The sequence below is a fragment of the Triticum aestivum genome, chromosome 3D (assembly GCF_018294505.1).
Source record: "Triticum aestivum cultivar Chinese Spring chromosome 3D, IWGSC CS RefSeq v2.1, whole genome shotgun sequence".
NCBI classification, from domain to species: domain Eukaryota; kingdom Viridiplantae; phylum Streptophyta; class Magnoliopsida; order Poales; family Poaceae; genus Triticum; species Triticum aestivum.
Window position 1 is genome coordinate 517,316,314 of NC_057802.1, and position 12,864 is coordinate 517,329,177.

Here is a 12,864-nt window from a genome sequence, read left to right on the forward strand (position 1 = left end):
GCCCCGAGCTCAGTCGTAGATTCCTACCATCTCATCGAGCTCAGTCGTAGATTCCTACCATCTCATCGGGGAGATTTGGTGTCATCTGTCGTAGATTCCTACCATCTCACCGGGGAGATTTGGTGTCAGATACTCGGCTCCCGGGCGATGGTGATACTCGGCTCCCGGGCGCTGGTCCTTAGAGGCACGTGCATGAAGACTTCCTGACCGTCATTGACATGGTCAAGCCAGCTCCGATAGGGGAGCAGCAAAGCGTGTTCTCACAACTATAGTAATCTCGATGTAATGTTTATTATGTCTGACGTGCTTTGTAGTGAACTTTGATAATATATCTGGATCGTTTTTGCAAAAAAAAAAAAAAAAAAAAAAAAAAAAAAAAAAAAACCAACTTGCAATGATCTACAACGAACAGAATCAAACTGCTTTACGCCTAGTCTTGTTGATTGTGCCCGATGCCCGTTTCCCAGAGACATCCGAAGTCCCAGAAGGATCTATGACCGATCTTCGGATAAATGATTCACATCTAAAATGTCCAAACTCTCAAAGCAAACCTTGAGAAACCCCATCCTTTAATGAACGGGTGTAATTTTCAGTAGTAAGGTCGAGGATCTAACTAATGTGAAAGCACCCGTTAACTACACGAGAGTTGAACCAAAGATATATGAACCTAAATGCTGGCAAGAAACAGGACATGGATAAAAACATCCAGCTTGATCTCCCCATCTGATGGTGCAAAGAAAATCAATCCACCGGCTTCTGGATATATACAGGCCATTCACGCCTAGCAATAAAAAGTAGAAAAGGAGATGTAAGATCAGGGATTATTCTAATTACAACAATCTGATCAAATGTAAAAGCAGAAACACACATGTACAAAGATCATTGAGCACATGTACAAAAAAGAAATAAAAAAGCTAGCTGCTGCGTGTGTAATAACTCAAGGGTAATTAACTAGCATAATCATTTGCATGTTTGCTTTCTCTAACATGTTTCTCCTTGCAGAATCATTTAGCTTGTTTTAGTAATAAAAAGAAGAATCTAATGGTCTTTAGCAAGACACCTCACGAACAAATGTGCGCGCCACAAATAGAACAGTAAAATAAGCTACCAAAGGCATAAATACACTTCTACTCCCTCCGCTTCTAAATATAAGCCCTTTTAGAGATTCCAATAGATTCACTCATTTTGCTCCGTATGTAGTCCTTATTGAAATCTCTAAAAGGGCTTATATTTAGGAACGGAGGGAGTACATGATTGCAAGTTCTATAGTGAGATGTCATCTGCAGCTGCTAAATTGCTAGCTGAAATTATGCAAGTCAAATTGCATATTAAAGTAAGTACCAGTGGATGAACGATTGATTTATTGTGCAGAATTTCTTTTAAAACAGCTGGGCAAATATCAATGCTGCATATCATCTGAACAGAAAACAATGGGTTTGTAAGTAGCACAAACACCTCTTCAGAACTGCTTGTGAACTGGGAGTATTCTGACTGTCGAGGTTTTTTCACCTGGGTATTGATCAAGGGCATAAACTATTGTGGCTGGCTGGCTGATTGGTTATTTATTATAAGAGAATAAAAGGAGAGGTGGTTACTAAGACTATCATGATGTTAGTACAAAAGACCAAGTGTTAATTGTGAGTAAGATTTACCCAAATGCGAAGCTTTCTCTTCACCTTCCAACAAAGCCATCCGGGTTTTTTGGTTTCCTTTTCAGAATATACCAGCCCTTTGTTCCTAAAAAGGATCACAAGAAGAATGGCCCAGTAAATAAGATGATCCAAGGACCAATTGCGGACGACGGGGGACGGTGCGAGGACACACAGAGTAGGACCACTGACATACCAAACATTGCGAATGCAGCAGCTAATGACATGTTGGATGAGGCTATAAGGACCTGGGTTGAAGCCGTCGCTATATCCATCGAATGGCTGAGACCAAGCACCGGTAGTGAGACGGTATTGCGCAAAACAACGGTTGAGTGGACATGTATACACAACTGTCTCAGCGATGATGGTTGGCAGTGCCTTGGACGAGACGCTCAGGCTCCGATCTTCAAGGAAGAGGGCTCGGTCTCCGATGCTTGTTACCGGGACAAACCTCTCCAAGATGAGGTCCTCGAGCTTATAGATCAAAATGTGAGACATGGAGCTGTCGGTATACCCGGCAAGCAGGATCTGCGAGTTGCATTCTACAAGGTGGTAGCCGCCGTAGAGCTTATCTGCTGGGCATGTGGCAATCATCTTTGGCGGCAGCGGCGGCGAACCAACCTCCATCTGGAAGACCAGCGAGCCATTAGCGCAAGGAAATTGCACCAAGTATAGCTTGCCTTGGAGCGACAAGGGTGCGATGTTTACTGGGATTTCCCAGCTTGGCATTGCCCATTGCCGGTCCTCGGAGGTAGCAAAGGCTACACGTCGCAGATGATGGAACACAAGCATCACGGTGATGGCTCCGGCACTGCAGGACACGGTAGCACAGACGCAGTATCTGATTAAGGACCACCACCAGTAAGGATCAGAACCATGAGGGACCGATGGGTCGTTCTTTAGCTGCGCGAGCAGGGTGGCGAGTGGTGGGAGCTCGGCGATGTCGCCGGTGAACGGGTGGACGAGGCGGATGCCGGTGTCCTCGTCCCTCTGGAGGAGGAGGAGGCCGTCAACCGAGTCAAGAGCGCAGTGGCTGTTGAACAGCGGGAGCTTGACACGGACAAAAGTTCCCGTGTCAAGGTTGAAGAAGCGGACGTAGCCGCGCAGCCTGCTGTGGCCGGGGTAGAGGCCATGGCCCTCCGGCAGCATCATCCAGCGGCGCGGGTGGAAGCGCGGATCGGCGACGCCGCGGCCGCGCGGGCAGACGGTGCCAGACCGCCAACGGGTGCAGACGGCGCGGAAGCGCACGTAGTCCAGAATATCGCCCGAGAGCACTCTCCAGGCTATCTCGCAAACCAAATCATCTGAAAGCGACGCCCAGAGGGGGGAAGAAAACGGGGGCGCCACTGCGCCAGCGACATCATCCAATGGCACCGCCGCAGGCCGGCGGCACCTCCTTGCGCGCGCAGTCGTGGCCGGCGGCGCCGAAGTGCGCTTTCTAGATCTCGACGGCGGCATCCTGAGTCCCAACTCGCAGATCTGATGCACCGATTAAGAGATGACGAATTTTACCTCTGGACAAACGAAAGAAACGCTAATGATGAGGAATATGAAATAGTCGACGGCCATCCCCAGATTATATATCCAGATTATAGGGGATAAATTACACAGATGAAGGGGGCGCGGTACCTGTGGACTTGAGAAGTTGAGATGGTGAATGCCTCTGGAGCACGTTTGAGGGGATTCACCGGCATCGGCGGCCTCGTGCTACGCTTGTCCACTGCTCGGCATGACCGGCGGCCATTGCTTCCGAGTTAGGAGATCCTCGTTCTCAATTTCGATTTGGGAAAGGCGAAGCTCAGCGGCGGCTAGGTCTTCTCTGCCTTCGTCCTTTTTCTTTTTTTACCTCCATAAGTGTCATGGCATGAAAACATGGCAACTCCTAATTTTTTTATGGCAAATTTAGTGACCCAAGGATGGCAACTTTAGTTGTCAAGTATGATAACATTTTTCTGGATGGTAAGTTTCAGTTTTTTTGTTTGTTTTTCTTTTTGGATGACAACTTTAGTTGTAAAAAAACGTTAGGGCTGTCACTTATTATTTGGACTTTTTTCATTGGAGGCAAGCATTCATCCTTTGTATTTTAGCCATTGAATATTGAGTAAAATGCATCATGCTACCTCCGTCCGAATTTATTGGGCCTCCTTACATTTTAGGTTTAAATTAGACCAAGTATTTGACTACATATATAAAGTATATGCTACATAAAGTATATTGTTGTATTTGTATTTGAAAGACGTTTTCTATGATGACATATACCTAAGGTTTTATTAGTTAAATTAATGGTTAAATTTTGACTCAAAATGAAAAGAGGTCTAATAAATCCGGACGGGGGAGCAAGTCTTAAAACGTGTGTCAATTTAGTCCTACGACTTTAAAACTGTAATTATAGGCCCTAAAACTATTGTAGGTGTGTTAGTCCTATAACTTTGAAACTGCACTTTTAAGTCTCAAAACTATGTAAGTTTATCGTTTCAGGTTCTAAGCTTGTATGGCCTCAGGAGCTTAGGTTTCACAAAATTCTACAAATTTACAAATGAATCAGAACAATGCTTAGGTTGCCTAGCCTTCGCTAGTGTGTTTTAAAAATACAAACTCTACAATACCTTTTACAGATCTGGCAGGCCGCTCACCAGAACGGTGCTTAGAGCAACTTTAGCCGCCGATCCCCTAGACGGCTATAGAGGAGTAATTTTTTACATTTATTTCTTTAACCCGCACCTAGTCGATTCCCTAAATCGAATAGTGGAGTAAAATTTTACTCCGTCGCCTAATTGCTCTTATATTTAGTCGGTCGCCCATCGCTCGAGCAAAAACTCTGCTCCCTTCGATAGTCTCACTCACCCCACTTTCGCGCCGCATCTACGCCAGCACCATCCTTCCCGCCTCCGCCGGCCACCACGCGCCACCGTCGATGCTTCGTAGGCCCTGCCGCGGTCCTCGCCCACCCGGATTTGAGCCTCTCTTTCTCGCTGTCGCCGGCGCAGAAAATCGGAAGATCTACGACTGTCGCTGTCGCTGGATTTAACGCATCCAGCCACTTTGTCATGGATTGACCGATACCGAACCGCACAAACCTGTCAATGACTCTACACCTCATTTAGGTATGGCCTTCTCCTCTAGCCGCTCAAATCTCACTCATGGGTGAACCACCGACAAAAACACACCCGGCCGTCGGTCGGGCTCAGCACTGGCCCAGCTCGTCGGCTCCCCGTTGCCGGTCATCAAGTGCGATGACTGCCCGCGGCAGGTGATGCGCCGAGTTTTGACCACGCCGGAACATCCTGATGGGTGTTCTTCAAGTGCAAAAAAGATGGGATCAATGCTTGTTTATCCGGTTGTTCATCAGATTAGTCACAATTTGTGGCTCATTGTTTGCTCAAAATTGTGTGTAGAATGGATGCAAGTGCTGGTATTTGGAAGAAGGTTACATTGATCTATTGATAGTGAGAAATTTGATAGATGTCCGTGCACTCCTTGCTAGAGTAGAGACTAAAGTTGAGACTAGAGGCAACACAATGTCGAATTGGTCAGAACTGAAAAAGAAAGAAGTGTGCAAACTTGAGAAGCCAGTTGAGAGAATCATCAATGTTCAAAATAAAGACATAGAGAAAATATTAATCCAACTGGTGCAAGCAGTTATGAAAGTTAGAATTTTATTAAGTGTCTAATTGTGGTTCTTATATTTTTGGTTCGGATCTCTTCGCGAAGAATTGGTGAATTATGTACTATGATGTATTAAAATATCGTTTAGTGAAATAAGGAAACAATGAAATTTATTTCGGTGCCCGAAAATGAAATGCATTTGACCAAAAAAATTACTCCACTAAATTTAGAGGATCGGTTAGATCCAGCCAAAATTTACTTCCCTAAAAAAAAATTCACTAAGCTTTATTCGGCCGGATACTTCTCTATTTTGTTGTGCTCTTAACTTGCCAACCCTCGATCGTGGATAACCAAAAAAGTACAAGCTAGCAAGCCGCTCACTGGACTAGTTAATTTAACCTTCACAGATCTTGCCCAGTTTTGTTATCTTGAAATATAGCCATGCCACTCGAGTACAGCTCTACGGGCACAAATGCTGGTCAGGACAAAAAGAGGCCCGGCCAGGGACAGTTCCAGCCGCTGCTTTTCTTTCTCTGAACGAAAAGCCATTGTCGACCCACACACGATTAAACGAGACTGAACTAGTTTAAACGCTGCTTCTAAGGCCATCATCATACCACACGATTTGCTAAAAAAAATCATATCACAGGCGATTCCTAGACCGAGCAACCGCTCGTGTTAACTGTATTTAGTCTACAAAATGTGTAGCATGTTCATGTTCAAACGGAGATTAGCTAATTAATTCATACAGACGCGAACCTCTGCCGCGGAAAGGAACGGCTCTCCGGGCCTCCGTCGCAAAGGAAATGTTCGTCGCCTGTCCTCCACAGGTTCTGGACCGGTCAAAACCGGGCGCAATGAGTGGTTCCACGAACCGGGCATCAATTTTGAGCACTGAAAAATCATGGTACTGCAGTCATAAAGAATTCGTGATACGACGACGGAGAGCCATCCAACCCGCGTATGATCGCCGGACCACTTTGGGATCCATGCGATGCGAGTGGGCGGAGAAAGGAAGAGATGCCCAAGGGGAAAAGGATGGACCCGAAATGCCGGCGCCGCACGTACAGCTCTTCCCTATAAAAGACCCAGCCGGTCGATGCAGACGAAGCACCACCGCCGCAGCAGCAACGAGCGATCAGCTCTCGCCGAGCCATCTCGACCGGCCGTGCGTGCCTCCGGTGCTGCGCCCTGCTCTTGCTCCAGGAGTTCCCTGCAGTGAAAGGTACTGTAACTGTTTTAACTCGAAATGCACTCACCAGGGTCGAGCGAGCTAGCTAGTTACTTAGTTGCCGGCACTGCTGCGATCTTATCATCACTTATCACATCTAGCGATCGTTCGTGCATCGTGCTAGAGCACTGTGGAGAGGTAGGTATACTCTGTTTCACCATTGACTGGCTGAAAAAGCTACGGGTGGTGGGCTTAGGTATGATAGTTAGTCGCCTGCTCTGTTGACTGTTGTGCCGACGAGGTAGGGCAAAAGGTGATGGTTGGCTCCTTCTCGGAAGACTACGTACCCTGTCATGTGATCATGTCCACCACCACCACCATGCTTAGCAAATGCTGAGATTACATGCATGCGTCAACTCTGTTTCAAAAGAGGGTTTGGATTTCCAGCCCGAGCACTAGCAGCAGCTTCCCGCGTCCCCGCCAGCCACTTCGCTCAGTGCGCAGGCTCCTCCTATAAATTGCACCGGTACCGCGGGTACCCACCAGAGGCAGGCCGGGCACCCACCACCACCTCGCGCTCTGCATTTACTCGTTCTCTGCTGCAGATCACGCTGCACAAGATCGCATCTCTAGCGCGCAGAGTGCACTGCACTTACTGTGGCCTGGCCTCCTCTTAATTAGTTCTCACCTGCGCGCCTACTCTCTCTCTTCTGTTGGCAGCAGTTAACCCTAGAGACAGGTCGATGGCGATGGCGGACAACGTCGTGGCCACCTACTACTACCCGCCGATGGAGGTAGCCGCCGCCGAGCTTGGCCAGACTGCCGGCTCCAAGCTCGACGACGATGGCCGCAACAAGCGCACCGGTACGTAAAACTCCTGCGCCTTATCTCTCACTCATGGACTCATGGTGTGCGTGCGTACGTACGTACAGCGTACTTAATTGCGGTGTTGGTCTCTCTGACGCACGTACGTACTGGCCGGTGTGGGCAGGCACGATGTGGACGGCGAGCTCGCACATCATCACGGCGGTGATCGGCTCCGGGGTGCTGTCGCTGGGCTGGGCCATCGCGCAGCTCGGCTGGGTGGCCGGCCCCGCCGTCATGCTCCTCTTCTCCCTCGTCACCTACTTCACCTCCTCACTGCTCGCCGACTGCTACCGCTCCGGCGACCAGAGCACCGGCAAGCGCAACTACACCTACATGGACGCCGTCAACGCCAACCTCAGCGGCATCAAGGTCCAGATTTGCGGGGTGCTGCAGTATGCTAACATCGTCGGGGTGTCTATCGGCTACACCATCGCCGCCTCCATCAGTATGCTGGCCATCAAGAGGGCTAACTGCTTCCACGGCAATGGCCACGCCGACCCCTGCAAGGTCTCCAGCGTGCCCTACATGATCATCTTCGGCGTGGCTCAGGTCTTCTTCTCCCAGATCCCCGACTTCGACCAGATCTCATGGCTCTCCATGCTCGCCGCAGCCATGTCCTTCACCTACTCCTCCATCGGCCTCGGCCTCGGCATCGTACAAGTCATAGGTAGGTGACTCTTATACACATTGATAGATCGACGAAAGCAATCCCTAGATCCTGTTGAGCAATGTGTTAACCAATGATGTCTGCATGCATGCAGCAAACGGAGGCGTGAAGGGTAGCCTGACCGGCATCAGCATCGGCACGGTGACGCCGATGCAGAAGGTGTGGCGCAGCACCCAGGCGTTCGGAGACATCGCATTCGCCTACTCCTACTCCCTCATCCTCATCGAGATCCAGGACACCATCCGGGCGCCGCCGCCGTCGGAGTCCACGGTCATGAAGCGCGCCACCATGGTCAGCGTCGCGGTGACCACGGTCTTCTACATGCTCTGCGGCTGCATGGGCTACGCGGCTTTCGGCGACGCCGCGCCGGGGAACCTCCTGACGGGGTTCGGCTTCTACGAGCCCTTCTGGCTCCTCGACGTGGCCAACGCCGCCATCGTCGTCCACCTGGTCGGCGCGTACCAGGTGTACTGCCAGCCCCTGTTTGCCTTCGTCGAGAAATGGGCGGCGAAGAGGTGGCCGGAGTCCACGTTCGTCACCGGCGAGGTCGAGGTCCCGCTCTTCCGGACGTACAAGGTGAACATGTTCCGGGCGACGTGGCGGACGGCGTTCGTGGTGGCGACGACGGTGGTGTCCATGATGCTGCCCTTCTTCAACGACGTGGTGGGGTTCCTGGGTGCGCTGGGGTTCTGGCCGCTCACCGTCTACTTTCCCGTGGAGATGTACGTGGTGCAGAAGAAGGTGCCTAAGTGGAGCACGCAGTGGGTGTGCCTCCAGATGCTCAGCCTCGGATGCCTCGCCATCTCCCTTGCGGCGGCCGCCGGATCCATCGCCGGCATCAAATCCGACCTCAAGGTGTACCACCCATTCAAGACATAATTGACGTTGACGATCGTGCACGTACAAACAATACATCAAGGTGTAGGATTCAAGACAAAGAAGTTATTGGCCTTCAAACAATTCAAAGAAATACATCCTGGATGGACTTGTACTACTTCATGTAGTCATGCATGTGATCCATAGAAAAAAACTAAATGATGTTTCTTTATAGTAGTGATTTTAAAATGCATGATAAGATTAAGTGGTCTTTAAAAAAATTGTATTAGAGAGAAAATGATTTCCTTTCTTTTAACACAATGCATACGCAGACGGTCATACATATGCACACACACTCACACCTATGAACGCACGCACATCCTACCCCTATGATCACTTCCGAGGGACTGAGCCGGCACATCATCTTGAGATTGACGAAGTCGCCACAGATGCGTAGGACTTGAACCCTAGTGGGTTGAGGATACCACTGTCCTCCTAACCATCCAACCACATGTTGGTTTGCGAGAAAAGGATTTCCTGATAGATACATTAACTGGGTGATGGAGACGGTAACCTCTAGCAAAGTAGTTGTAATGGTCAGGGCATCTCCAACGATGACCCGCCTAACCGGACGCCGCATCCGTCAACGGACCGGGCCAGTCCGGGGACACTGGTATGTGAGCCGACCATCCAAAATTATCCCCTAAATGTCCATTAGTATGGATAATTTGAAATTCAAATCTGTCCGATCATAACACGCGCGACGGATCACATCAGCCCCGGTCACAACCAAAAAGGGGCCACTATCCATAGTTTTTACATGCCTGGTCACAAAAGAATATAAGTTCGGTAGTCCGTGCGAAATATTGTATTTTTTGCCCTGCTGGATCGAAAATCCGAGACTCCACACTCAATCTGTCGCCGCCTCCGCCTCGGCTGCCTCCTTCTCCGGCTCCAGCTCTTCCTACTGCCGCTTCAACATCTTGAAATGGACGGCTTGCACGATCATCCTTCTGTCGTCATCTAAATCCTCCATCGTCATGGTCAACATCTTCGTGTCCTCTGAAGCGGCTGCAATCTCAACCTTCTTCTCTTCGAGCATGGCCTTCCTCTCTATGAGCTTGATCTTTTTCTCGGTCAGCGCTATCAGCATGTTAAACCTCTCGACCTTTTTTCCTCCTTGATGTCGGTGCGCTTGAAGTATGCCTCCTCCTTCTTCGCCAAGATGTCCTCGAACCTCTCTGTCAACTTGGCTGACGACCCTTCTCTGTTCTCCTTCTCCTCCTCCCACTTCTATCCCCAGAATCCTATTCTAACCTTCTTGGGCGGATCTTTTGTTGGATCAATTGGATCATCGGTTATTCATTGGTTCCATGGGCAATGGTCTTGGCAATGAATAGATTCCACTTGGGTTGTCCGTTCAATTTCAACAAACAATGCATGACGATGAAACTCTTCTTCTCCAACTTCAAAAACACATTGCATGCACGGGAAGGATACAAAATAAAATGTTGTCAATGACTATAAATGACCAACACAATGATGCATATCTGGCCAACAATGTGCATATCCGGCCAAATGTTCTAGACAACAGTGCATATCTGGCCAAATGATGAACACACTTACTTGCCTAGAGATTTGCGCATCACTTGGCCAATGTGTGATGAGTTGCCTCAAGTGGCCGCAATACTTCGAGACGACCTCTTGGATGATGTACCATCAATGGTTGAGACACTTTGCGCCACGGTTGCGGATGAGACCGTCGGAGTAGGGTTCGAAATGCTAGTGTTCATGGAACCAAGAGTGAATGTTGGCCCAATATGATGAGCCCTTTTGCTTCGTGCCATGGATCAGATCGATGCTAGTGCCCAACCATGCATCCACGACAACTCGTCCTCCCACATGTTCAAGCTTTCTCCTCTACCCTTCTTCTTTGGATCGGCACCAAATTCATCCAAATCATCGCCCTCCACCTGCTCCTGCTGTCCGGTGGCCAAATCCTACTGCTACATGTTTGTGCCTAGGTAGGTGTACGTGCCAGACTGGATGTAGCTCAGCTGGGTGCCCGGCTGGGTGTACGTGTCGGTCTGGGTGTAGCCTGGTTGGGTGTACAAGCCGGCCTGGATGGGCTCTGAGTCATCGACCTGACCATCCTCACAGCAACCTCCTCCCCCAGCTCCAATGCGGATCATGTCAAAGAGCTCCCTGTCCGCGTCATCGTAACTTAGCTCGCCAGCTTTATGTTGGGAATCGTTGCATGGAAAACAAAAATATTTCTATGCACACACAATGACCTATCCATGGAGATGCATAGCAACAAGGGGGAGAGTGTGTCTACGTACCCTCATAGACCATAAGCGGAAGCGTTTCACAACGCGGTTGATGTAGTCAAACTTCTTCACGCTTCAACCGATCAAGTACCGAACGCACGGCACCTCCGCGTTCTGCACACGTTCAGCTCGGTAACGTCCCTTGCCTTCTTGATCCAGCAAGACGTCGAGGTAGTAGATGAGTTCCGTCAGCACGACGGCGTGGTGACGGTGATGGTGAAGTAATCTCCGCGAGGCTTCGCCTAAGCACTACGAACATATGACCGGGGGTGTAAACGACGGAGGGGGGCGCCGCACACAGCTAGGCAATTGTCTATTGTGTGCTAGGCACCCCCCTCCACATATATATAGGTGGGAGGGAGGGAGGAGCAGCCAAAGGGGGCGCCCAAGTAGGAGGAATCCTAGTTGGGGTCTTTCCCAAGCCGCGCCCTCCCTTTCCTTATGTGGAGCGCGGGGAAAGGCAGGGGAGGGTGGCGCCCCCCTTTCCTTTCTCCCATGAGAGGGAAAGGCAGGAAGGGCTAGCCCTCTCCTTTTTCCTTCCCTAGGGCTGGCCAACAAAGGGATGGGGTGCACCAGCTCCCTTGTGGGCTGGTCTGTCCCCTCCTTTGGCCCATAAGGCCCATATCTTGCAGGGAAGGTGCCCGGAACCCCTTCCGGTGACCCGATTCCTTCTCGGTACGTCCTGAAACACTTCCGATGTCCAAATACCATCGTCCTATATATCAATCTTTACCTCTCGACTATTTCGAGACTCCTCGTCATGTCCGTGATCTCATCCGAGACTCCGAACAACATTCGGTCACCAAAACATATAACTCATATAACACTATATCTTCAACGAACGTTAAGCGTGCAGACCCTATGGGTTCGGGAACTATGTAGACATGACCGAGACACCTCTCCGGTCAGTAACCAATAGCGGAACCTAGATGCCCATATTGGCTCCTACATATTCTACGAAGATCTTTATCGGTCGAACCATTATGGCAACATACATAATTCCCTCTGTCCATCGGTATGTTACTTGCCCGAGATTCGATCGTCGGTATCTTCATACCTAGTTCAATCTCATTACCAGCAAGTCTCTTTACTCATTCCGTAATACATCACCTCGTGACTAACTCCTTAGTAGTTTGCTTGCAAGCTTATGATGTGTATTACCGAGAGGACCCAGAGATACCTCTCCGATACTCGGAGTGACAAATCCTAATCTCGATCTATGCCAACTCAACAAACACCTTCGGAGATACCTGTAGAGAATCTCTATAATCACCCAATTACGTTGTGACATTTGGTAGCACACAAGTGGTATCCAGGAGTTGCATAATCTCATAGTGGAAGGAATATGTATTTGACATGAAGAAAGCAATAGCAATAAAACTGAACGATCATTATGCTAAGCTAACTAATGGGTCTTGTCCATCACATCATTCTCCTAATGATGTGATCCCGTTATCAAATGACAACTCATGTCAATGCTTAGGAAACCTTAACCATCTTGGATCAATGAGCTAGTCTAGTAGAGGCTCACTAGGGACACAGTGTTTGTTTATGTATTCACACATGTATTTAGGTTTCCGATCAATACAATTCTAGCATGAATAATAAACTTTTATCATGAATAAGGAAATATAAAATAACAACTTTATTATTGCCTCTAGGGCATATTTCCTTCAGTCTCCCACTTGCACTAGAGTCAATAATCTAGTTCACATAGTTATGTGATTAACACCCATAGTTCACATCGCCATGTGACTA

At 49.0% G+C, this 12,864-nt stretch overlaps 2 protein-coding genes across 4 annotated transcripts; one reads left to right on the forward strand and one right to left on the reverse strand.

The window, feature by feature from the left end:
• Nucleotides 1–411: 411 nt before the first annotated feature.
• Nucleotides 412–3,533, reverse strand: LOC123080136 (uncharacterized). Of its 2 annotated transcripts, none has more exons than XM_044503023.1 (4): nt 3,279–3,533; nt 1,846–3,163; nt 1,653–1,737; nt 412–781 (listed from the first exon to the last, which is right to left on the reverse strand). In XM_044503023.1, the coding sequence occupies exons 2-4, from the start codon at nt 3,105–3,107 to the stop codon at nt 776–778; spliced, it is 1,353 nt and encodes a 450-aa protein (XP_044358958.1). In that variant the 5' UTR covers nt 3,108–3,163; nt 3,279–3,533; the 3' UTR covers nt 412–775. The 2 variants fall into 2 exon arrangements, with proteins under 2 accessions (XP_044358958.1, XP_044358959.1); XM_044503024.1 differs by having other exon boundaries at nt 1,846–3,128; nt 3,279–3,524.
• A 2,813-nt stretch (nt 3,534–6,346) lies between these two features.
• LOC123080137 (amino acid permease 3) lies at nt 6,347–9,094 on the forward strand. 2 transcript variants are annotated; one of them, XM_044503026.1, is made up of 4 exons: nt 6,347–6,480; nt 7,147–7,290; nt 7,418–7,960; nt 8,055–9,094. In XM_044503026.1, the coding sequence occupies exons 2-4, from the start codon at nt 7,170–7,172 to the stop codon at nt 8,837–8,839; spliced, it is 1,449 nt and encodes a 482-aa protein (XP_044358961.1). In that variant the 5' UTR covers nt 6,347–6,480; nt 7,147–7,169; the 3' UTR covers nt 8,840–9,094. The 2 variants fall into 2 exon arrangements, with proteins under 2 accessions (XP_044358961.1, XP_044358960.1); XM_044503025.1 differs by having other exon boundaries at nt 7,150–7,290.
• The last annotated feature ends 3,770 nt before the right edge of the window (nt 9,095–12,864 follow it).